Here is a 21,344-nt window from a genome sequence, read left to right as displayed (position 1 = left end):
CCAGCTCTGATACATCAGCTTCACACTGTGGTAATTCATTTACAACCAATCCCGTGCAAGTGAAACCCCACCCACCAATGTGCCAAGAAAAGCAGGAAGTGAAGAGAGCACAACAGCCTGCAGGTTAGTGAACAAGCGTCATGGGAATACCCCTTTAAGGACACCTTCACACCTCTGCATCTCACACATCTCTGCATGGCCCTTTAATCTTTTGCTCATCATCTATGTGTTTGTGTACATAAGGCGTGGCAAATCCTCTTCTTCCAATGTGGCCCAGAAACATCAAGAGCTTGGATAATCCTTTCATAAAGTCTATAGTGTTCTTTGGCACCTATACGGAGGATAAATAGCCTTCTCTATAGGACGTACAGTATATCTATGGTCTTTATGATCTATTGTGCATATGTAATGTGTGTTCCATACTAAATACATATGTCATCACCTAAAGCAACTCTTGCAGCCGATGCATCATAGTTGATCCAGAAAGATACCCAGGACAGGATAGTGATCAGTGTAGAAGGCATGTAAGTTTGCAGAATGAAGTAGCCAATGTTTCTTTTAAGACGAAAACTCAATGACAATCTAGGATAGGAACCTGCAAAGAATAACACATAATAAAACATCAGGGTGTAACCAGAATCCATGGAACCTCAATGCAAAGTTAGAAATAATTCATTGTGGATAGCACCAAGAAATGATATCGCCAAACATCAGATCTACTACAATCTGGAGGATCGGTGTTGTTGGAAGTATGGTAGATAATCCAAAGAAGAAACCATATGGTGCAAATCTGAGTGAGTTCCCTCAAACCCTGTCTGCTACAGCTGCTAGCACTATAGTAACTCCCCATGCTAAGAGGAGTGGATTTTGACAAGTATTTTTCCTATTCCTAAGATTGTTGGGTTCTTACCAGTGGAGAAGACAACTTTCTTCGAAACCATTTTGTAGTCGACAATAGAAAACTGAGGCAGCTCAATCTTCTCAACTCCTGTGATTGCTTTATCGCCTCCGTTCCAATAAAACTCTATGTCATCAGTCGTATAGCCATCTGTAAAAAAAATTCAGGAATTCCTAAATTAGAATTTTATCATTTCAACCATAAAACTGAACCCACAATGTTCCTTATAAATTACAATATTCTTGTAAAAATCGGAGTATGACATTGCAACATAAACAATGTACGTAGGAAACAAATAGACGCTGCTCAGAAGTATTTCTGATGTGCTCGAGTGGTTTCTGTCATGTGTGGTGATATATGATGACATTTTGCACTACCAGGTTGATCGAGACAGAAGTGCTCTGCAATCTGCGGATGGCAATCTGTAACACTAGAGGCACAGATGGTCATCTTCCATTTCTCTGTCCTCTTTGCCTCATACCTTCCTCTGGGTGTAACACAACATACCATTTGTGCACTTGGAGCCACATGATAAATAAATGCCTTCTGTTGCTTGACTGTTTATTTGTTGATCTAGGCCGTCGTTTCCTTCTGTTTATGGTAGGCTTGCTGCATTGCTCAGAACAATTAGATTCGAGGACAGCATGGACTAACCGCTGAGTGATGCCCGGCCCAATAATACCAGAAGGTCCCTCTCTTGATGTTTCCTTGGATTGAAATGGCTCCAGATTGTGTGGGGCACACCTTAATATGGATTGCTATTGGCAAAAACTAACTTGTACTACGACATCTTGATAAGTTTTATCACTTAGTTCAGTTTATCATACAAAAGAGTATTTGCATCTTGACTTACACCCATATTACTTGTACTGTACTTCTAAAATAATATCGTTCTGATACGTAAAATGAAAAACCTCTCGAAAATCCCTTCTTGCTAATTTACTGTTCATTCTGTTGTAAGTCCATCCCTAGATACATTCCATTCCATCTTATTTATCTCTGTCAATACACAGGGCCATATTTTTCTCTCTTCACACAGTGGATGAAGAGGGGAGAGGTTGATTCTCCTTATAGCCTGCACAGACAAGTCTGAGGGGGTATCGTCACTCCATAGAGAGAGAACCACCATTTAGGTGTGTGGAGTCTTATTAAGCCATGAGCGCTCCACTGTGCAAAGGAACATGGGAAGAATATGCAAATCTGACTTCCATGATGTAATTAGGAAGCCAGTGCCTCAAAAATGCACATCAATAGAGGGCGCTCACTAAGAATGCGCAAGTCTATCTTCCATGATGTAATTAGGAAGACAGAGTCTCAGTCAAACAAACCTATAGAGGGCGCTCCCTTTAACAACATGCCGACCTTCTCAGAGGCCTTTGTTTGTAATGATGTTGGGATTATACCAGGTACAGTCTCTAAGCCAAGGACAGCTGTTTCGATGTTATTGCATCTCATCAGCTTGGCACAAAGAGGACTGATCTGGCAGAGGTGAGAGGCTTAGACAGGGTTGAGGGGATATCGTCACTCCATAAGGAGAGACCACCATTTAGGTGTGTGGAGTCTTATTAAGCCATGAGCACTCCACTGTGCAAAGGAACATGGGAAGAATATGCCTAAGCCTCTCACCTCTGCCAAGTCAGTCTATTTGCAATTTTATAGTTCTTACTAGCAGAATGGAAGAACATTATCAGTAATGGATAGGGGGAGGGGGCAGATCGTTCTTTATTGTACACGACCACAGCCTCAGACAGAAATGCAAAATGTGTTGCAGCCATAATCTGATTATTAGCAATGGAAAAACAGATAGGGCATACTATATGAAGACATACAGTCATATAATAGACCAGCAAGACCCTGCACATATCTTAACTTTTCATGAAAACTCAGGTACCCTTTAAAGGGGTTCCCTTATATTCTATAGGGAATTATGAATATTATTCTGACCTCTACTCCCATTCCCACCCCTGTAGTTCTGAATACATCCTATTACAAGGGGGATGTTATTGTATTAAAGCTCCACCTTGGTAAATGCTAATACAGAGTGAACAATGCATTCACTCACCAACTCACTCACTCAACTTCTAAAAGGAGACCTGGCTGGTCATGTGATCAGCAAACTGACCTGCCAATTCATACACCAGCGAGAAGCCAATAATTTCTATGTAAGTCTATGACTGTGTATGACCCGGGCTCTCAGCTCATGTGTGAATCAGCCATGATCATATGACCAAGCAGGTCATCATTCGGACACCGAGAAAAGTGAACAATGCACTCGGGGAGTATAAGAATGGCCTGTACCACAGGGCTAAAAGATAAAACTTTTTCTGTAGTGGAGGTTTTAAGAAAATATTTCCATTACAGCAAGGACAGACTGATCTTAAAATACAGACTACTAAACTACTGGTGAGAAAGTTATGGATATCAGGTATCAACCGAGACAAATGAGTATTGGTGAAGGGAACCTGGAACTATGTACTGATACTACTGTACCTATGAAAATAGGGAAGATACTACCTAAAGGAGTTGTTTGGTTTAAAAAACAATTTTAAAGAGAACTTTTCACCACCTTGCACCAATTCAAGTACTTACCATCTGTTAATAGACACTGCTCCACTGATTCCAGTGTAGTTGGAGTTTTCACTCTAGTTCCCACCATTCCTGAGCAACAAGCACAGTTAGTTTTGATGCCTGAGGTGCTATGTAAGTTCTGTAATGTCAGAAGGGCGGTGTCAGGCAGGGGGTGTGATTCAGAGCGCCAATCAGAGGCGGCCAGTGTCAGAGTTCAGAATCAAAACCTTTGTCTGCTCCTGCCTGACACTGCCCTCCTGACAGTACAGAGCGTAAATAGCATATCAGGCACCAAAACTAACAGCATTGATTATTTGGGAATAGTGGGGGCTACACAAAAAAATTCCAACTGTGCTGGAATCAGTGGAGAAAGGACTATTAATTGATGTAATGAGCTGGAATTTTTAGAGTTGGTGAAAGGTTCTCTTTAAACTACTTGTTATCAGGGTCGGACTGGGGTGTCTAGGGCCCACCAGTGGAATTGTTTCTAGGGGCCCACCCCCAGGACCCTGCAGATCAGCGGTACCAAAACACGACGTCTAAAGGTAATAACATGTCGGGAGCCATGCTGCTCACCCATTATACCATGTGCACTACCTAAATGTATTGCTACACCTTGTATGGCAAGTGAACAGCGCGGCTCCTAGAAATGCTACTATTCCCTGTAGCTGCTTGGTCCTGGAAAAGGCTGATCTGCAGAGGTCCTGGCTGTTGTATCATCGTAGATGTAATATTGATGGCTTATCCTGAGGACAGACCATCAATATTAGAAAGATGAATAAATCCTTTAGAGCTAGTTCACACAGAGATACATGAACTCTGCGTGTGAACATTCTGTCGCAGATGCCAGGCATCCCGTCGTGGCATTCCGCTCCGGATTAGACCCAAATGAATGGGCAGGAGCCTCGTGCCGCAGATGCTGAGATTGATTCAGCCGCGGAATCTGCGGCAAGATAGGGCAGCTCGCTTCTTTTTTCCGCTACTAGCTAGCGGAAAAAAGAAGCGAGCAGCTCCCATTGAAGTCATTGGGAGTCATTTTTGGCAGCGGATTTTGAGGCGGATTCCACCTCAAAATCCGCTGCCAACTTTCCCGTGTGAACTAGCCCTTAAAGTGGTTGTCCAGGAATTGGAGCAACTCATGTCCCGGGTGGGAAGTGTAAAATAAAAAACAAATAAATAAAAAAGCATACTCATCTGTCCTCTGCGCTCCGTTGTGCGCTGCCAATGTCCATTCAGTCTCGTACTGGCGCCTCCTTGCTGGGAGTCCTGCACCTCATGTGATCGCTGAGACTAGTCAGGTAAAGAATTTCCAGAAATGAGGCCGTGAGACCGAACAGACACAGGCGGGGACAACGGGGTGCTGTGGACAGGTGAGTATACTTTTTTTTTTTTTTTTTTTTTTTTTTTTACACCTCTACTGCATGTATTTTTCTGCAATGTGTGGATGGGATTGCACACACTATATACCTACACACTCAGGCCTGGTTCACATCTGCGTTCAGTAATCCATTTGGGGAGTCCGCATGGTGGCCCCCGAACAGACTACTGAACGCATTAGCAAGCGGTGTGCTGTGAAAGCACATGGACCCCATAGATTAAAATGGAGTCCGTGTGCTTTCCGTGCGGTGTCCACACGGAACATGCGGACAGAAAAGTACTTCATGATCTACTTTCCTGTCCACATGTTCCGTACAGAGACCGCATGGAAATCTAATCTATGGGGGCACACAGTATTTTCCCCTATAATGGCCCCTGCACACAGTATTATGACCCTTAGTGGCCCCTGCACACAGTATTATACCCCATAGTGGCCCCTGTACACAGTATTATCCCCCATAGTGGCCCCTGCACACAGTATTATACCCCATAGTGGCCCCTGTACACAGTATTATCCCCCATAGTGGCCCCTGCACACAGTATTATCCCCCATAGTGGCACCTACACACAGTATTATCCTCCATAGTGGCCCCTGCACACAGTATTATCCCCCATAGTGGCCCTGAACACAGTATTATCCCCCATAGTGGCCCCTGCACACAGTATTATCCCCCATAGTGGCACCTACACACAGTATTATCCCCCATAGTGGCCCCTGCACACAGTATTATGTCCCTTACTGGCCCCTGCACACAGTATTATGTCCCTTACTGGCCCCTGCACAAAGTATCATCCCCAAAAGTGTCCCCTGCACACAGTATTATAGCCCATAGTGGCTCCTGCACACAGTATCATCCCCCATAGTGGCCCCATCACACAGTATTATCCCCCATAGTGGCCCTTGTACACAGTATTATGTCCCATAGTGGCCCCTGCACACAGTATTATCCCCCATAGTGGCCCTTGTACACAGTATCATCCCCCATAGTGGCCCCTGCACACAGTATTATGCCCCATAGTGGCCCCTCCACACAGTATTATGTCCCCATAGTGGCCCCTGCACACAGTATTATGTCCCACTGTGGACACCCATAAACAGTTATTATACTCTGGGGTCTTTTCAGACCCCAGAGTATAATAATCGGAGACCCGGGGGAATAAAAACATAAAAAATTACTGTTTCTTACCTGTCCCCAACTCCAACGCTGTCTTCTCCACTGCCGTCCTTCTGAAATGACGTCAGACATCACATGACCCGGGACGCAGGCCGGGTTCAAGTGACGTCAGAGACGTCAGAAAGGAAGTCAGGAAGGAGGCCTGGCAGGATCGTGGAGAGGTAAGCAACACTGTTTGTTATGTTCCCTTACCTCTCCCGATCCGCCGATCATTATACTCGGGGGTCTGCAAAGACCCCTGAGTATAATGATGGTATTTGTGGGACCCGCGGTGTCACTTACCGATCCCAGCCCAGCCAGGATCGGCAAGTGAATAGGGCCCGTAACAGCCTATTAAAAAAAAAATAAATGCAGCGGTATCGGCTGTCACCGGGCCCCCTAATGGCCCGGGCCCTGTGGCAGCCGCCTCCGCTGCCTCTATGGTAGTTACGCCCCTAATACCATATATGTCATATATATACTTATATGAATGTATGAATACTATATATACTCACATATATACATACATACACTCACCCATAAACATTATTGTAGTATACTGTATACATACCTGTATACAGTATACATACCTGTATATATACCTGTATACAAAGATACAGTACTCACACAATATACAACACACATACAGTACACAAATGTACACATATATACATATTACATAGACAGATTTTACCAAAAGGATATACTTACATTTTCCAGAAGAGCACAGCATTGCATGAGACAGCTCCTGTCTTCCCCACACGCTCCGATGTGAGAGACAACTCACTGTGAGGGGAGGGGGAGGGAAGCAGGAAGTCCGGGCAGCACAGCAGGTCCTCACAGGAGAGCAGCAGGTCAGTGACAGGAGTACGAGCTGCCATTATAGCTGAGGCTGAAGCTGCACACGTGTCCTCCGGTATATACTTTCCCTATATATCGGGAGGACACTATGTGCAGCATCAGCTAATGGAGGCCCCTGTGTGCTGAGGCAAATGCAGATGCATTGGTCAGGTGCTCGATTGGGGGCCCCGACCAATGTATCTGCATTAGTAAAATGAGGATTTAACAGTCAGGGCCTGGGGCCCACCGGGGGATTCACCGGTACACCGGTGGGCCAGTCCGACCCTGCTCGTTATGGAATCTTGAGTTTAGGCCAAACTGGAATGTTTCCCTTAAAACAAGGAGAAACAAGTGGCCAAACCAAGTTACTGCAGTTCAGTTCCCATTTACTTGAATGAGTGCTACGTTGCAGTAACCTGCTTTGGCCACTACACAGAGAACAGGGCTGTCTGCTTCCTGCTCCATTCTCTGTGTATCATGTATGTTTTGTAGCATGTCATATATTGTATATGTAGCATGTCATGTATCAAACTTTTATATTGGTTTGCTTTCTATATTACTTATATTTATATGATAAATACTGAAGGGTTTCATAGACTGTTGAGGTCACAACCTCACATTTCTAAGCTACAATATGTAATATTCAGATTCATACAGAACATCTCCAGCTACAGTATTTAATAAGTAAACATTTTATTCTCGTCTCTTTGTTCCTACTGTTTCAATGAACTGCAGACCCAAAAGAACAAACCCAGCCAAATGAGAATATTTCAATACCCACTGCAGGAGAACAATATGCAGATGCCATTGTTTAATAAAAGATCATTTCATTTGAGCTGATCTATATTGTTCCGGACTGTAGTCCACAAGCAGGGGTATAACCTTTCATATGTCATAAGTGAATTCTCTGGGCTTGCAGCTGATTCTCTGCCTATAATGTGTTTTTCTGTCGACTGCCAAAGCAGAGAGGAACGTACAGGGTGTCATTAAATGTGATGTCCTGCCGGAAGTTTTGTTAGTAAGAGAGAAAATCAAAGCCCAATCCAATGACTCAGTATGATTCCTCCGCAGGACACAATATATATTATTTACTTGCGGATTTCAAGCCACTTTGTCCTACTATCCTTTCTTGTCTACATATTGAGTATAATGTTGGCCAGAGAATGCAAAAAGAAAAGAAAACATACCGTAATAATAAAATAGTTCTAAGCCTGAGTTGTAAATAACAACCTAAATATATATGTCAAAAAACTAGCAGATGTTGTTATCACCATTGGAAGCATGACTAGTAAAGGGGTGTCATGGCTGCGGCAAATAAATGCTTTTCATAATATAATGAAAGGCTTTACAGTTTTCTAATATAGTCCCAAAAACCCTAATACAGAAGACGGGCAGGATTTTGCTGTTATTCACTAATATGTTAACAAGCTATACTGCACCTACCAAACTGTGACTGTGATACCAAAATCTAACTTTTTTCAGAGTACACAGCATACCGTATATAAAAACACAATTTAATAGTTCATATACACAACCACCTTCATGCAATGTTGCGGTAAACAGAGATTGCTAGCAAAAAGTACACAAAAATTCAAATTTGCCACTAAAGTGCGGCTCAAGCAATCCCTTTCTGCAAACATAATGTACTGTCCATAAAACAGCAATATGTGAGGAGTTCATACAGACCACACATGTATATATTTACCTGGGCGGGTGTTAAAGAAACGCCAAAATCGCAGAAATGCGCCATCCCATTTTGTGCATGTAAATTAAATAGGACTTTACATAAAAATGTTATTTTCCATCCCCCTATAAAAATTTTAGCAATCTATAGGTTCATCTCTAGTGATAATCGCTATTACTATTATTTTAGCGTGTAATGGGTATCGCTAGAGCTGTATTTTACTGTAGAAAGTTCAGGTATGGACAGGACAGGGATTGGGTTAAATGTAAACTTTATTCATGACTTTGTGTATATGTTGTGTAAGTGTTTGGTGCAAATTTATTTTGGTGCTGCGACCTGGATAAAGGTAAGCATCTGGTTCACAGCGCCAAAATAAACTTCCTGGTTATGTTTAGAGGGTATTACATAAGAATAACCCACTAGTAAAGCTCAGGGGGGAATTATATTATACCTGTATGTGACAATCAGACAGCAAAAGTATAGAATGTGCTCTGATTTGCAGGAGAAGGGTTAATAGGGACAGAAGAGTCCCTGCCACCCCCCTCCTGGTGTCACATACAAGTTATGCACTGAGTCAGATTGTTTCTCTGTCTCTGTGCACACTGCTGGGCTGCTCCTGCCCTCCCTTTCCTGTTACAGTTCGCAAATTGCTTGCTTAGACAGGAGGGGGGACACTTTAGAGCCCTATGTCTTTGGACTGAATCAACACATCTTGATGCTTTTAAATGCATTTTAAAGAGGATAATCTCATCTTTAAAATGATACCAAAAACTTGACGATACAATTTAAAGTTTTGGAGCAATTCACTGTTGGAATGATGTCGGGAATTGAGATCTGCAGTTGGTTCTCAATGCCAAATAGCATTTTCAACAGTGAATCGCTCCAAAACTGTAAGTTGTATCATCAAGTTATTGGTATCATTTTAAAGATGAAATTCTCCTCTTTAAAATGCATTTTAAAGCATCAAGATATGTTGATTCAGTCCAGAGATATTGGCATTAGTAGGGAGGACGTAGTAGCTACATCCTCCACTACTGATGTGCCACCTTGGGAGGACGTAGAGCTACGTGGTTGGCAGTGAAAGGGTTAAGTATAAACCATTTCTGTGGTACCACACAATTACCCCACTTCTCAAAATCTTGCATGCAACTACTGCCAATGCTGTTTCATACACAATATTTAACGGCAGATGGCATGACATACATCAGGACTGCAAATATCTTCATTTGCATTGGTGTCCAAATACTTATTACAGTGAGTAATGCATGTTGTGAATGTGTATATAAGTAACATCTATCTCTCTATCTATCTATCTATCTATCTATCTATCTATCTATCTATCTATCTATCTATCTATCCATAGCGTATGTGTGTAATGTCCATATAGATGTGAAACCATGGATACTGGGGACTTACTGTTATGTTATATATAGTTGCAATGCATGGTAACATTATTTATAAGCTCAGGACAGGTTGGTATTATTTATATGGTATTATTTATATGTGCAGTATTATTTTATTATAGATGGAAATGAATGGAGAAATAAATTCCTCTTGTAGACCTAAAATACCTGAGTCTGACACTGAGACTATTTGTTTGATTTTTCACTTAAAGGGGAATTAGATTTCACATACAGTTTTTCAGTTGCCATATGTTCTATGGAAATTGACTCTTTTCTTTAAGAGAATCATCCATATACAAATGATTTTTATGGCAATTTTGAGTAGTGGCCTCAATGACGCTTCATCTATCTATCTATTCATTATTATGCCCTGGGTCACCTCAGACGCCAGAGTATAATTAATGGAGGACCAGGGGAGGTGAGTAAATAATGCAAACAGAGTTACTCACCTCCCCTGGATTCCAGCACTCTTTGGGCCTCTTTTACCTGCATGAATGATGTCAGTGACAGGAACCATTGATTGGTCCTCTGCCATCACATGGGTCATGCTGGCATGATGATGCATTGACTCATTATGACACCTCATGACCATTGAGGCCCAAACACCTTCTCCATGGTCCCTGATATAATTTAGGAGGCTGAAAGACACCTGAAGAGAATGGGGACCTGTGCCTCCGATTATTACTCTCTGGGGTCTTTAATAGTAGTTGGTCAGTGGCAAACCCCAAGAAGTTGGGGTTTGACCAAACCTGAAATCTTTGGAAAATTGATAATCAGTAGAGATGAGCGAGTAGTTAAATATTCGATATTCGTTTCGAGTAGCCCCTCAATATTCAACTACTCGAATCGAATATCGAATCCTATTATACTCTATGGGGGAAAAATGCTCGTTTCAGGGGTAGGCAACGTTCGATCAAATTGAACTTACCAAGTCCACGAGTGAAGGTCAAGCTGGATTCTCTGAGAAGTCTTCTCTGCGCAGCATCCCCGCGTTCTCTTCCGGCAATGAATTGACTCTGCTAGGCATCGGGCCTGGGCAGAGAAGACTGCGCATGCCCGCACTATAAGAAAATGTCCGCTTACAGTCAAAGCGGCCATTTTCTTGTAGCGCAGGCATGCGCAGTCGGCTCTGCCCAGGCCTGATGCCTAGCAGAGTCAATTCATTGCCGGAAGACGACACGGGGACGCTGCACGGAGAAGACTTCTAAAGGTAGGAGAAGAACCAGCGTTGATTGGCCAACTGTATAGCATTCGGCCAATCAATGCTGGTTCTGCATCAAATTTTTCCATTCGAATAGCGAGTGGTATTCGATCGAGTACGAGTATTTCGAATACCGTAGTATTCGATCGAATACCTACTCGATTGAATACTACTCGCTCATCTCTCCCAGTGTACCGTTGGACGTTAATCGGCACAACAGTTGACAACCCCATTTGGACCTTACTTTGGAGTAAGTGACTATAATCCATGTATCAATAACCTATCAGATCTTATTGAGGTATATTCAGTGATAACACCACCAATTATGATGTCATTAGAAGTGGATGTCTACAGGTTTTATATACTCTAATTTACATTTCGTTGTGTGATATATTTTTACATTCTTTAAAATTTTCCTAAAAACACTCAATATGAATAAACAAACCATACTATAGACTGTGGTGTAAATGGAGCAATACTTGGCAACTTCCAAACCATGCCAATCTACTAATTTCTAATTCCGGGTCCAGTGGACTAGCAAGTAAAGGATAAAACCTGTATTCTGTGTTGACTCAGAGGAAGGGCTGGCGAGGGCTCTAGTAAACGAGTCCGCTCTTCCATGTCCTTAATATGCTAATGTTTAATTTCCTCTGACAGATTAATACAAGCCTCTGTATGCTTCAGTGGGACTAATTGATGGGAATATTCCAGTTTCCACCAGAAATGTTTTAAGTCTAGATCATTGATTTTAGAGATTAATTATTTAAGTAAAAGCAAAAAACATGTAGTAATCTCATGCCCCATGTTACACTTGTGTACACAACTTAATAGTTGTATTTTATGTTGCAGCTTAACAACTAAAAAACAAGTTTATTTAACCAAAGGATAATTTAAGGATGGTGCAGGATATGAAATGTCTGCCAAAAAGGAGAATTTGTTACAAATTACGTAACTAATATTGAGGGCTACACACTTTCCTTTATTATAATTTGGGTTTTTTTTGGTTTGTTTTACTTTGCTGACTTAAAAGGAATATTTTAGAATATTTTTATTTACATTTTTTTTTATTTAAACCAGATATTAAAAATGTGTCACATTTTTAGAATTTGATTTATTTTCCTATTCAATTTTTTCATACATGATTATGTTGGCTGCCATCTTGCCTGAGCTTCTCTTCTTCTCTGTTAACAACTTTTAGTGAAATGCTTTACAGCTTAGTCATAGCCATAAGCAGTAATAGTCTGGAGCCAACTCATTGAGGTCTAGGGAGAGTCTTCTAGGTGGCTACATCTCCTCCATATTCCTCATTTAGGTGTGGTAAGTGAGCTTACAATTCAGTGATACGGCGCCTTCTGCTAACTACCTATTGTCCTACTAGGGAGGAGCCTTCAAAGACAGGTGGGAGCTGGACCTCTATAAAAGGTTGCCAAGACCTCTGTCCTGGGCAGTTCCTGGGCGAGAGAGGAGGAGCCAAGTTCTATCCTAACACACTGCAAACTAGTGAGAGTCCAGTCTGAAATTATACCATTACTGTGCTCTGTGTTGACCGTGGCTGAAGCAAACCACACATACAGTTAGGGTATTTGCTGTATAGTTAGTAGCTCAGACAAGCAGGATTCCTGTTATTGTTTTGAGTGAAATTAAGGCTTATTTTGTTTTGCCGTTTTTGCAAAATAAACACACAGGGCAAAACCTGTTTGCACCCGAATTTTTGTGTCTTTCTTTGACTGGGTCCTCTGCTGCTACCACTGAGCCTATCCTCCTAAAATAAGCAGATGAATAATGCACATACATCAATTTCTATTTTGTGGATAGGAGCTTCTTCAAGGTCCTATACAATATGCAACGTTCCAGAAAAACAACATCAAGCTGATGTGCAAAGAGGCCAGTCTTCCAGGCACAATTAGAGAGTAGAGATGAGCGAACACTAAAATGTTCGAGGTTCGAAATTCGATTCGAACAGCCGCTCAATGTTCGTGTGTTCGAACGGGTTTCGAACCCCATTATAGTCTATGGGGAACAGATACTCGTTAAGGGGGAAACCCAAATCCGTGTCTGGAGGGTCACCAAGTCCACTATGACACCCCAGGAAATGATGCCAACACCTCTGGAATGACACTGGGACAGCAGGGGAAGCATGCCTGGGGGCATCTAACACACCAAAGACCCTCTATTACCCCAACATCACTGCCTAACAACTACACACTTTCCACATTCAAAAAAACCTCTATCAAAGTGGGAAAATACCTGGAAACCTTCTTTACTCCCCAAATGGATGGACACAAACCCCAATTTAAGCTCAACAAACAGTAACAACCACCCCTTTAAATTACGTTCCCCATGACAACCACAAATGGAATAGGCAATGGGAATTCCAAAAGCCCTCACCCTTAACTGTCATTTTGAGTGTGTGTGTGTGTGTGTGTGTGTGTGTGTGTGATGTGGTAAGACCTTCCAAAATTCACTTTTCTAGCCCTTAACATGAGCCCTTCCAAACAAAGTTACATGACCTTAAGCTGAGCTACCAGCAGAGATTGAGGCCCTTGGCATGAGTAGAGCCTTGCACCAGCAGTGTTTTTGGCACTTAGGGTGAGTTGAGCCTTGTACCAGCGTGTGTCCCTTAACATCAGGCGGGCCCTAAGTTCTGCGCTTTGCACAAAAGTTCCACATTAACTAGGCTGAATGGTACAAAGATTAGTAGGCCCGAGAACCAGGAACAGGTCTTGCAATGGCTGTCGGATAACGCTTAAAGCACATTGTCCACCAGCCAGTCAGCCTCTACCTCCTCTTACCCAACAGTCTTGTCCTCCTTCCACCCAAAATTCCCAATCTTCTCAGAACAATAACCCCAACTGTCCCTGCTCCCCAGAGCTGTTCTCCCTTCCTTTGACTGTACCGCAACCTGCCCCTCCATTTCGCAATTCCACGGACCTAACAGACGAGTATCTGTGTCCAGATGCTCAAACACTAGAGTCTCCTCCATTCCATCTCCGGTCGATTTGGTGGCGGATGACCAGCAACCCACCCTCATCGACGACGATGAGACGCAGTTGCTGTCAGGGCAGCCAGTTGACATGCGCATTGTGCAGGAGGAGGAGGCGAGACAGGAGTTGGAAGAGGAGGTGGTGGACGACGAGGACACCGACCCCACCTGGACAAGGCAGATGTCAAGCTGGGAAAGTAGTGTGGATGTTGAGGCAGGTGCAGCACCAAAAAGGGTAGCTAGAGGCAGAGACATGTCCAGAGGCAGAGGTCAGCTGCTTTGCCGAAGCCAGGCCAGACCCGGAATGTCCGAAGATGTTCCCTTTTGTACCCAGCCCAGAAAAACTCCCCCATCGAGGGCACGTTTCTTGAAGGTGTAGAGTTTTTTCAAGGAATGCGCCGAGGACAGATATAGTGTCGTCTACACAATTTGCCTCTCGAAATCGAGTAGGGGCCCTGAGAAGAGCAACCTGTCCACCACTTCAATGCACCGTCATTTGGAATCCAAGCAATGGAATCAGTGGCAGGCAGCAACGGCAGGACAAACGTCGCCCGCCGTTCATGCCACTGCCTCTGCTCACAGTGCTGGCGATGCACTCCAGAGGACGAGCCAGGACATCACTTCATCTGCCTCCGCCACTTTGTTGACTTCTCCCTCATCCTCCCCTGTTTCTGTCTTATCTCCTTCTCCTGCACCATCAAAGGCACCATCAGGCGCTTCTTTACAACAACCCACCATCTCTCAGACATTGGAGCGCCGGCAGAAATACACCGCTAACCACCCACCCACGCAAGCCTAGAACGCCAACATCGCTAAACTGCTGGCCCAGGAGAGGTTGGCGTTCCGGCTTGTTGAAACTCCCGCCTTCCCGGACCTGATGGCAACTGTGGCACCTCACTATGCCGTCCCTAGCCGTCTCAACTTCTCCCGGTGTGGCGTCCCCGCCTTGCACCAGCACGTGTCACTCAACATCAGGTGGGCCCTTAGTTCCGCGCTTTGCTGCAAGGTCCACTTGACCACCGACACTTGGACAAGCGCCTGTGGTCAGGGATGCTGCAGTGCTTATCTTTAATGACAGGCAGGGTGAATGTGGTGGAGTCTGTTCCCCGGGTGCAAACTGGGGTGGCCTATCTCCTCTCCCAGGCCAAAATTCATGGCAGGAGTAGACTGAAACCCTACGACGCTGCAACCTCCACCACAGCTACTAGCGGCAAACGCTAAAACACTGGTGTGGGGAGACGTCAGCAGGCGGTGCTGAAGCTCATCAGCTTGGGGGACAGACAGCACAGTGCCTCCGAGGTCAGGGATGCCATCCTGGCTGAGATGGCATTTTTTTTTCCCTGCTACACCTGGGGCCTGGCATTTTTACGCCTGTGATAATGGCTGGAACCTGGTAGCGGCTCTGGAGCTTGCCAGCCTCCAACACGTTCCATGTTTGGCCCACGTCTAACCTAGTGGTGCAAAGTTTTTTAAAAACATACCCAAATGTACCGAAGCTACTGTTGAAAATGCGGCGCTTGTGCGCCCACTTTTGCAAGTGCACAGGAGTCGCTGCTAGCCTAAAAACACTCTAGCAAGGCCTACATCTGTCCAAACACAGGCTGTTGTCCGTCATTCACACACGCTGAAACCCTACAATACCATATCTTGAGCAGGGTGTGTGAGCTGCACAGACCTTTGATGGAGTTCCATCTACAAAACCCAAGGGTTCCTCAAAGTCAGCAACCAAAGTTTCTGCACCATGAGTTTCCAGGGGTGGCAGAGTTATGGCTAGGGGAAGAGGCATGGATAGGGATGATGTCTAGGGGCAAAAGCAGTGTGGATGTGGAGGCAAGCTAAGCAGGAAAAACTGGGGGTACAAGCTAAGGCATGGACTGGGGTGATGTCTAGGGGCAAAAGCAGTGTGGATGTGGAGGCAAGCTAAGCAGGAAAAACTGGGGATACAAGCTAAGGCATGGACTGGGGTGATGTCTAGGGGCAAAAGCAGTGTGGATGTGGAGGCAAGCTAAGCAGGAAAAACTGGGGGTACAAGCTAAGGCATGGACTGGGGTGATGTCTAGGGGCAAAAGCAGTGTGGATGTGGAGGCAAGCTAAGCAGGAAAAACTGGGGGTACAAGCTAAGGCATGGACTGGGGTGATGTCTAGGGGCAAAAGCAGTGTGGATGTGGAGGCAAGCAAAGCAGGGAAAATGGTGGCTAGAGGCAAAGTGATGTCCATAGGCAGCAAGGGCAAAGATGCAAAACTCTCCCGTTTCAAGAATTTTCCTGACTTGTTTCCCCACAAAACATTCCTGGGAGGAGGGCTGAAACACCACCCTCCTCCTCCTCCGCTGTTAGATTTACCCCAGCTACGAGCTGAAAACGCTGCAACACTGGTGTGGGGAGACGTCAGCAGGCTGGGCTGAAGCTCATCAGCTTGGGAGACGGACAGCACACTGCCTCTGAGGTCAGGGATGCCATCCTGGATGAGATGGCAATTTGTTTATCCCCGCTGCCCCTGGGGCCAGGTTTTTTAGCTTGTTGGAGGGCTCTGGAGCTTGCCAGCCTCCAACACGTTCCATGCCTGGCCCACATGTTCAATGTAGTGGTGCAATGATTTTTAAAAACATACCCCAAATTAGCTGAGCTAAGGGTGAAAGTGCGGCACTTGGACACCCACTTTCCCAAGTCTACAGTACCTGGAGCTAGCCGCAATACACTCCAGCAAGGCCTACATCTGCCTGAAGCACCTACTGTTGTGCGAGGTCACCACACGCTCTAACCCTAGATACCGTATGTTCAGCAGGGTGTGTGAGCAGCAGAGACCTTTGATGGAGTACCAGCTACAAAACCCAAGGGTTCCTCAGAGTCAGCTCCCTCACTTTCTGCACCATGAGTTTCCATGGGTGGCAGACTTATGGCTAGAGGCACAGGCATGGATAGGGGTGATGTGTAGGGGCCAAAGCAGTGTGGATGTGGAGGCAAGCTAAGCAGCAAAAACTGGGGGTACAAGCAGCCGGTGACATCATCACTGACAAGCACAGCTGTCTGTCAGCTGACAGGCTGACTTTCACCAAAATGAACAGACAATGGATAGACTCATCATATACATGTCAGTTACATGACAAATTTAGTGCAATTTGCAAGTCCAAGATGGTTTGGAGATCTGCGGAGAGGAATCTCACCACCTCTTGCGGGTGCCATCATTTGGAAGGCAAGCCCTGGGCTCAGTGGGTGAGAGCAAGCGCAGGATAATCGTCGTTTGGCCTGGCGGCCACTGCCTCTTCCACTGTTGACAGGGCTGGCGCTGCAGTCCAGACCAGGAGCCAGGACACCTCCACATCTGCCTCTGACACTTTGGGGAGTTCACCCTTATCCTCACCTTTTCCTGCCATTTCTCCTTTTGCCCGCGCCATCATGCGCCTCTTCCCAGCAACTCCCCATCTCCCAAGCCTTTCATTTCATGCTAAAGTACAGCGCAACCCACCCACATGCCCAAGGCTTCAACGGCCTCATCTCAAGAAATCTGGCCCAGGAGATGTTGGAATCCCGGCTGGGGGACACTCTGCCCTTTTTGGGCAGAGTGTCTACTGCGCCACCGCACTGTGCCGTCCACACCAGCACTTTCCCCCAAACATGAGGCGGTCCCTAAATTCAGCGCTTAGCCCTAAAGTTCCATGTGACCAGTTACGAATGGACAAGTGCATGCGGACAGGGACGCTACCTTTCAATTTGGGCACAGTGGTTGAATGTAGTTGAGGCATGGACCGGGTCGCAAAATGTGGTGGCCTGACTTGTCTCCCCACACAACATTCCTGGGAGGAGGGCTGAAACACCACCCTCCTCCGCTGTTAAATTGACCCCAGCTACGAGCTGGAAACGCTGCAACACTGGTGTGGGGAGACGTCAGCGGGCCGTGCTGAAGCTCATCAGCTTGGGGGCCAGACAGCACACTGCCTACAAAGTGAGTCATGCCATCCTCGATGAGACGGCAATGTGGTTTTTGCCACTGCACCTGGGCCCAGGCATGTTGTCATGTGTGATAATGGCCGTAACCTGGGATTGGCTCTGTAGCTTGGCAGCCTGCAACATATTCCATGCCTGGGCCACGTTTTTAACTCATTGCTGCTAATCTTTTGAAAAAGGTACCCCAATGTTCCTGAGCTACTGGTGAAAGTGTGGCGCTTGTGCGGATAGTTTTTAAAGTGTATAGTTGCCGCTGCTAGCCTCTATGCACTCCTACAACGCCTGTACCTGCTGGAACAACGGCTGTTGTGCGACGTCTCCACACTGCTGGCACTAAACATATCATGTGTTGAGCAGAGTGTGTGAGCAGCACAGACCTTTGATGTAGTTCCAACTCCAAAACCCTCGGGTTCGTCAAAGTCAACTCCCTCAGTTGCTCAACCATGAGTGGCCATGGGTGGCAGACTTATGTGAAATCCCATCCCATCCATTGCACTGGACACGAAACATTAGCATGCGCTCAGCACAACTTCGGATATGGCAGATGCGTTAAGCAGGGTGCAGGGTACAACACAGACCAGGCCCGAGCACCAGGAACAGGTGTTAGAAATACTGCAGCATCTGCCATTTCCTTCCAATTTTGGGGTTTTGGACCCGCCACCGACTTGTCTGGACCTAAGTGGGGATCATGAGACACAGTTGCCATCAAGGCAAGCTGTGGTCATGTGCGGTTTGCAGTAAGGGGGCAGTGCGCAATTGGAAGAGGAGTTGGTGGATGACGAGGCCACCGACCCCACATGGACAGGGGTGATGTCTAGGGGCTAAAGCAGTGTAGATGTAGAGGGAAGCTAAATCAACAAAAAACCTGGGTAGAAGCAAAGGCATAAACTGGGGTGATGTTTAGGGGTGAAAGCAGAGTAGATGTGGAGGGAAGCTAAGCAGCAAAAACAGTGGGTAGAAGCAAAGGCATGCAAAACTCTACCCTGTTGGAAGACTTATTCCTAGGTCTGGAACACGTTAATGGCCCCCCTGGACAAATTACTGCCACTCAGGGGCCTAGTGTCACCAGGAGGGACAAGTATAGGCGCATGTTGTGGGAATACCTGGCCAACACCAGCTCTGTCCTCTCCGATCCCTCTGTGCTCTACAGCCTAAACTTATTTTCTCATCTTTTTTTCTGAACTGCACATCTCTTGCCTGCTTCCTTTGGGATCTTAGAAATGGTGGTCCACTTCCACAGATGGTAACTTCAATAGACAGTGTAACGGGAGTAGCTGAGGGATCGCTGTCTTAACCACTTTTTGGCACAAAATTAACTTCCAAAGCCAAATATGGTGCAAGTATATGATGCAAGGACACCTACACACCTATCTCTGACACATTGGGGAGTTCACCCTCATGCGCCCTTTTGGCCTGCACCATCATGCGCCTCTTCCCAGCCACTCCACATTTCCCAAGCTTTTCATTGCAGGCAGAAGTACAATACAACCCACCCCCATGCCCAAGCCTGTAACAGCCTCATCGATAAACTGCTGGCCCTGGAGATGTTGGTGTTTGTTTATGCTTCTGGAGACCCAGGCCTTCCGTCAGCAGATGGCAGCTGGGGCACCTCCCTATGCTGGGCCTAGCCGTTACTACTTCTCTTGGTGTGCTGTCTCTGCCTTGCGCCTGCATGTGTCCCATAACATCAGTCGGGCCCAGAGCTCTGCGCTTTGCTGCAAGGTCCACTTGACCACCGACACATGGACAAGCGCCTGTGGTCAGGGATGCTGCAGTGCTTATCTTTAATGACAGGCAGGGTGAATGTGGTGGAGTCTGTTCCCCGGGTGCAAACTGGGGTGGCCTATCTCCTCTCCCAGGCCAAAATTCATGGCAGGAGTAGACTGAAACCCTACGAAGCTGCAACCTCCACCCCAGCTACTAGCGGAAAACACTGTAACACTGGCATGGGGAGATGTCAGTAGGCCGTGCTGAAACTGATCAGCTTGGGGGACAGACAGCACAGTGCCTCCGAGGTCAGGGATGCCATCCTGGCTGAGATGGCATTTTTTTTCCCTGCTACACCTGGGGCCTGGCATTTTTGCGCCTGTGATAATGGCTGGAACCTGGTAGCAGATCTGGAGCTTGCCAGACTCAAACACGGTCCACGCATGGCCCACGTTTTCCAACTTGTTGGTGCCATGTTTCTTTGAAACCTACACCATTGTGCCTGATATACAGGTCAAAGTGGGGCCATTTTCGTAAGTGAGAACTAGCCTCTGCTAGGCAGAAAACATTCAGAGCACACTCCTCTCATCTTCGCACCGTTGGCTGGCGGAGGAAGACGAGGGGGTTGGAGTGGCATCTGATGTCCCTATCCCACACGAGGCTAGAGGGTGCACTTCAGTGCATCCCATTGCTTCACCACAAATGGTGTGAAGGGGAGTGGAAAATGGAGGAAATGGAGAGTGACCCTTACAGTTGGGGCCAGCAAAGGCATGCCAAGTAACACACTGGCACACATGGCTGACTTCATCTTGGGTTGCTTTTCAACACATATTTCACATCATGAAGAACAAATAATACTGGATTTTTTCAAGCCTCGAACCCCGGTCTAGGTCTAATGTCTGTTCCTTTCTTATATTAGGGGAGAGGGAAAAAAAATTACTTCAGTGATACGTTTAGCGTACATAGACTGACTATTAATGTGTATCCCACTTAGTGTTGTTAGGGTTACACACCGTCACAACCTGGCTAAAGCTTCTATAGCTGTTAATAAAGTCAACATAACTTTACGGTATCCAAAAAGACAGCTGGTACCGACAGAGAGCAAGACAAATGTCACCCAAAGCTGTGAGCTCTGAACACCCACAGTGACTTTGGCGTCATCATCATTATAAGGGAGCGGGTGGTAATAAATAACTTGGCAGTGCCTAAAACCCAAAAAGCTTATACAACTATATTTACATTAAGATACACAAATGAAACTTTTCAGTAGCATGTCATGAGACAAGCTGATAAGCTCTTCCTTTGTGCAGTGCTATTTGAAAGTTAAACGCTGCCTTTATTTTAATTCTGGAGAAGGTGCAGACATTAGATTTAGAACATGTTGTCTTCATTGTCCAAATCCTCTATATAGGTAACGTGTTTTTCGGGCCGAGCTGTCTGGGAACGAGCTGGTGCAGCACTGACAACCTGGGTGAATATGGCAAGAGCCTGAGATGTAGGGTGAATGAATCCCCAAATTATTTGTGGAATTCCCAGTGAGACAATGGCACTGTATACCAGTATTAAAAATTGTGGGTGCACATAA

General features: G+C 45.6%; 1 protein-coding gene across 3 annotated transcripts in view; it reads right to left on the bottom strand.

The window, feature by feature from the left end:
* GABRB1 (gamma-aminobutyric acid type A receptor subunit beta1) overlaps nt 1-21,344 on the bottom strand; it is a 374,792-nt gene that overhangs the window by 19,940 nt on the left and 333,508 nt on the right. For all 3 annotated transcript variants that reach the window (XM_075261617.1, XM_075261616.1, XM_075261615.1), the window contains 2 exons: nt 911-1,048; nt 443-595 (listed from right to left, as the gene is read on the bottom strand). In XM_075261617.1, coding sequence (XP_075117718.1) covers nt 443-595; nt 911-1,048 — 291 coding nt within the window. The remainder of the gene's footprint in view (nt 1-442; nt 596-910; nt 1,049-21,344) is intronic.

This window comes from Leptodactylus fuscus, chromosome 1 (assembly GCF_031893055.1).
Source record: "Leptodactylus fuscus isolate aLepFus1 chromosome 1, aLepFus1.hap2, whole genome shotgun sequence".
Lineage (NCBI taxonomy): Eukaryota > Metazoa > Chordata > Amphibia > Anura > Leptodactylidae > Leptodactylus > Leptodactylus fuscus.
Note: the sequence above shows the minus strand (reverse complement) of the source record. Positions and strands in the feature narration are given on the sequence as shown.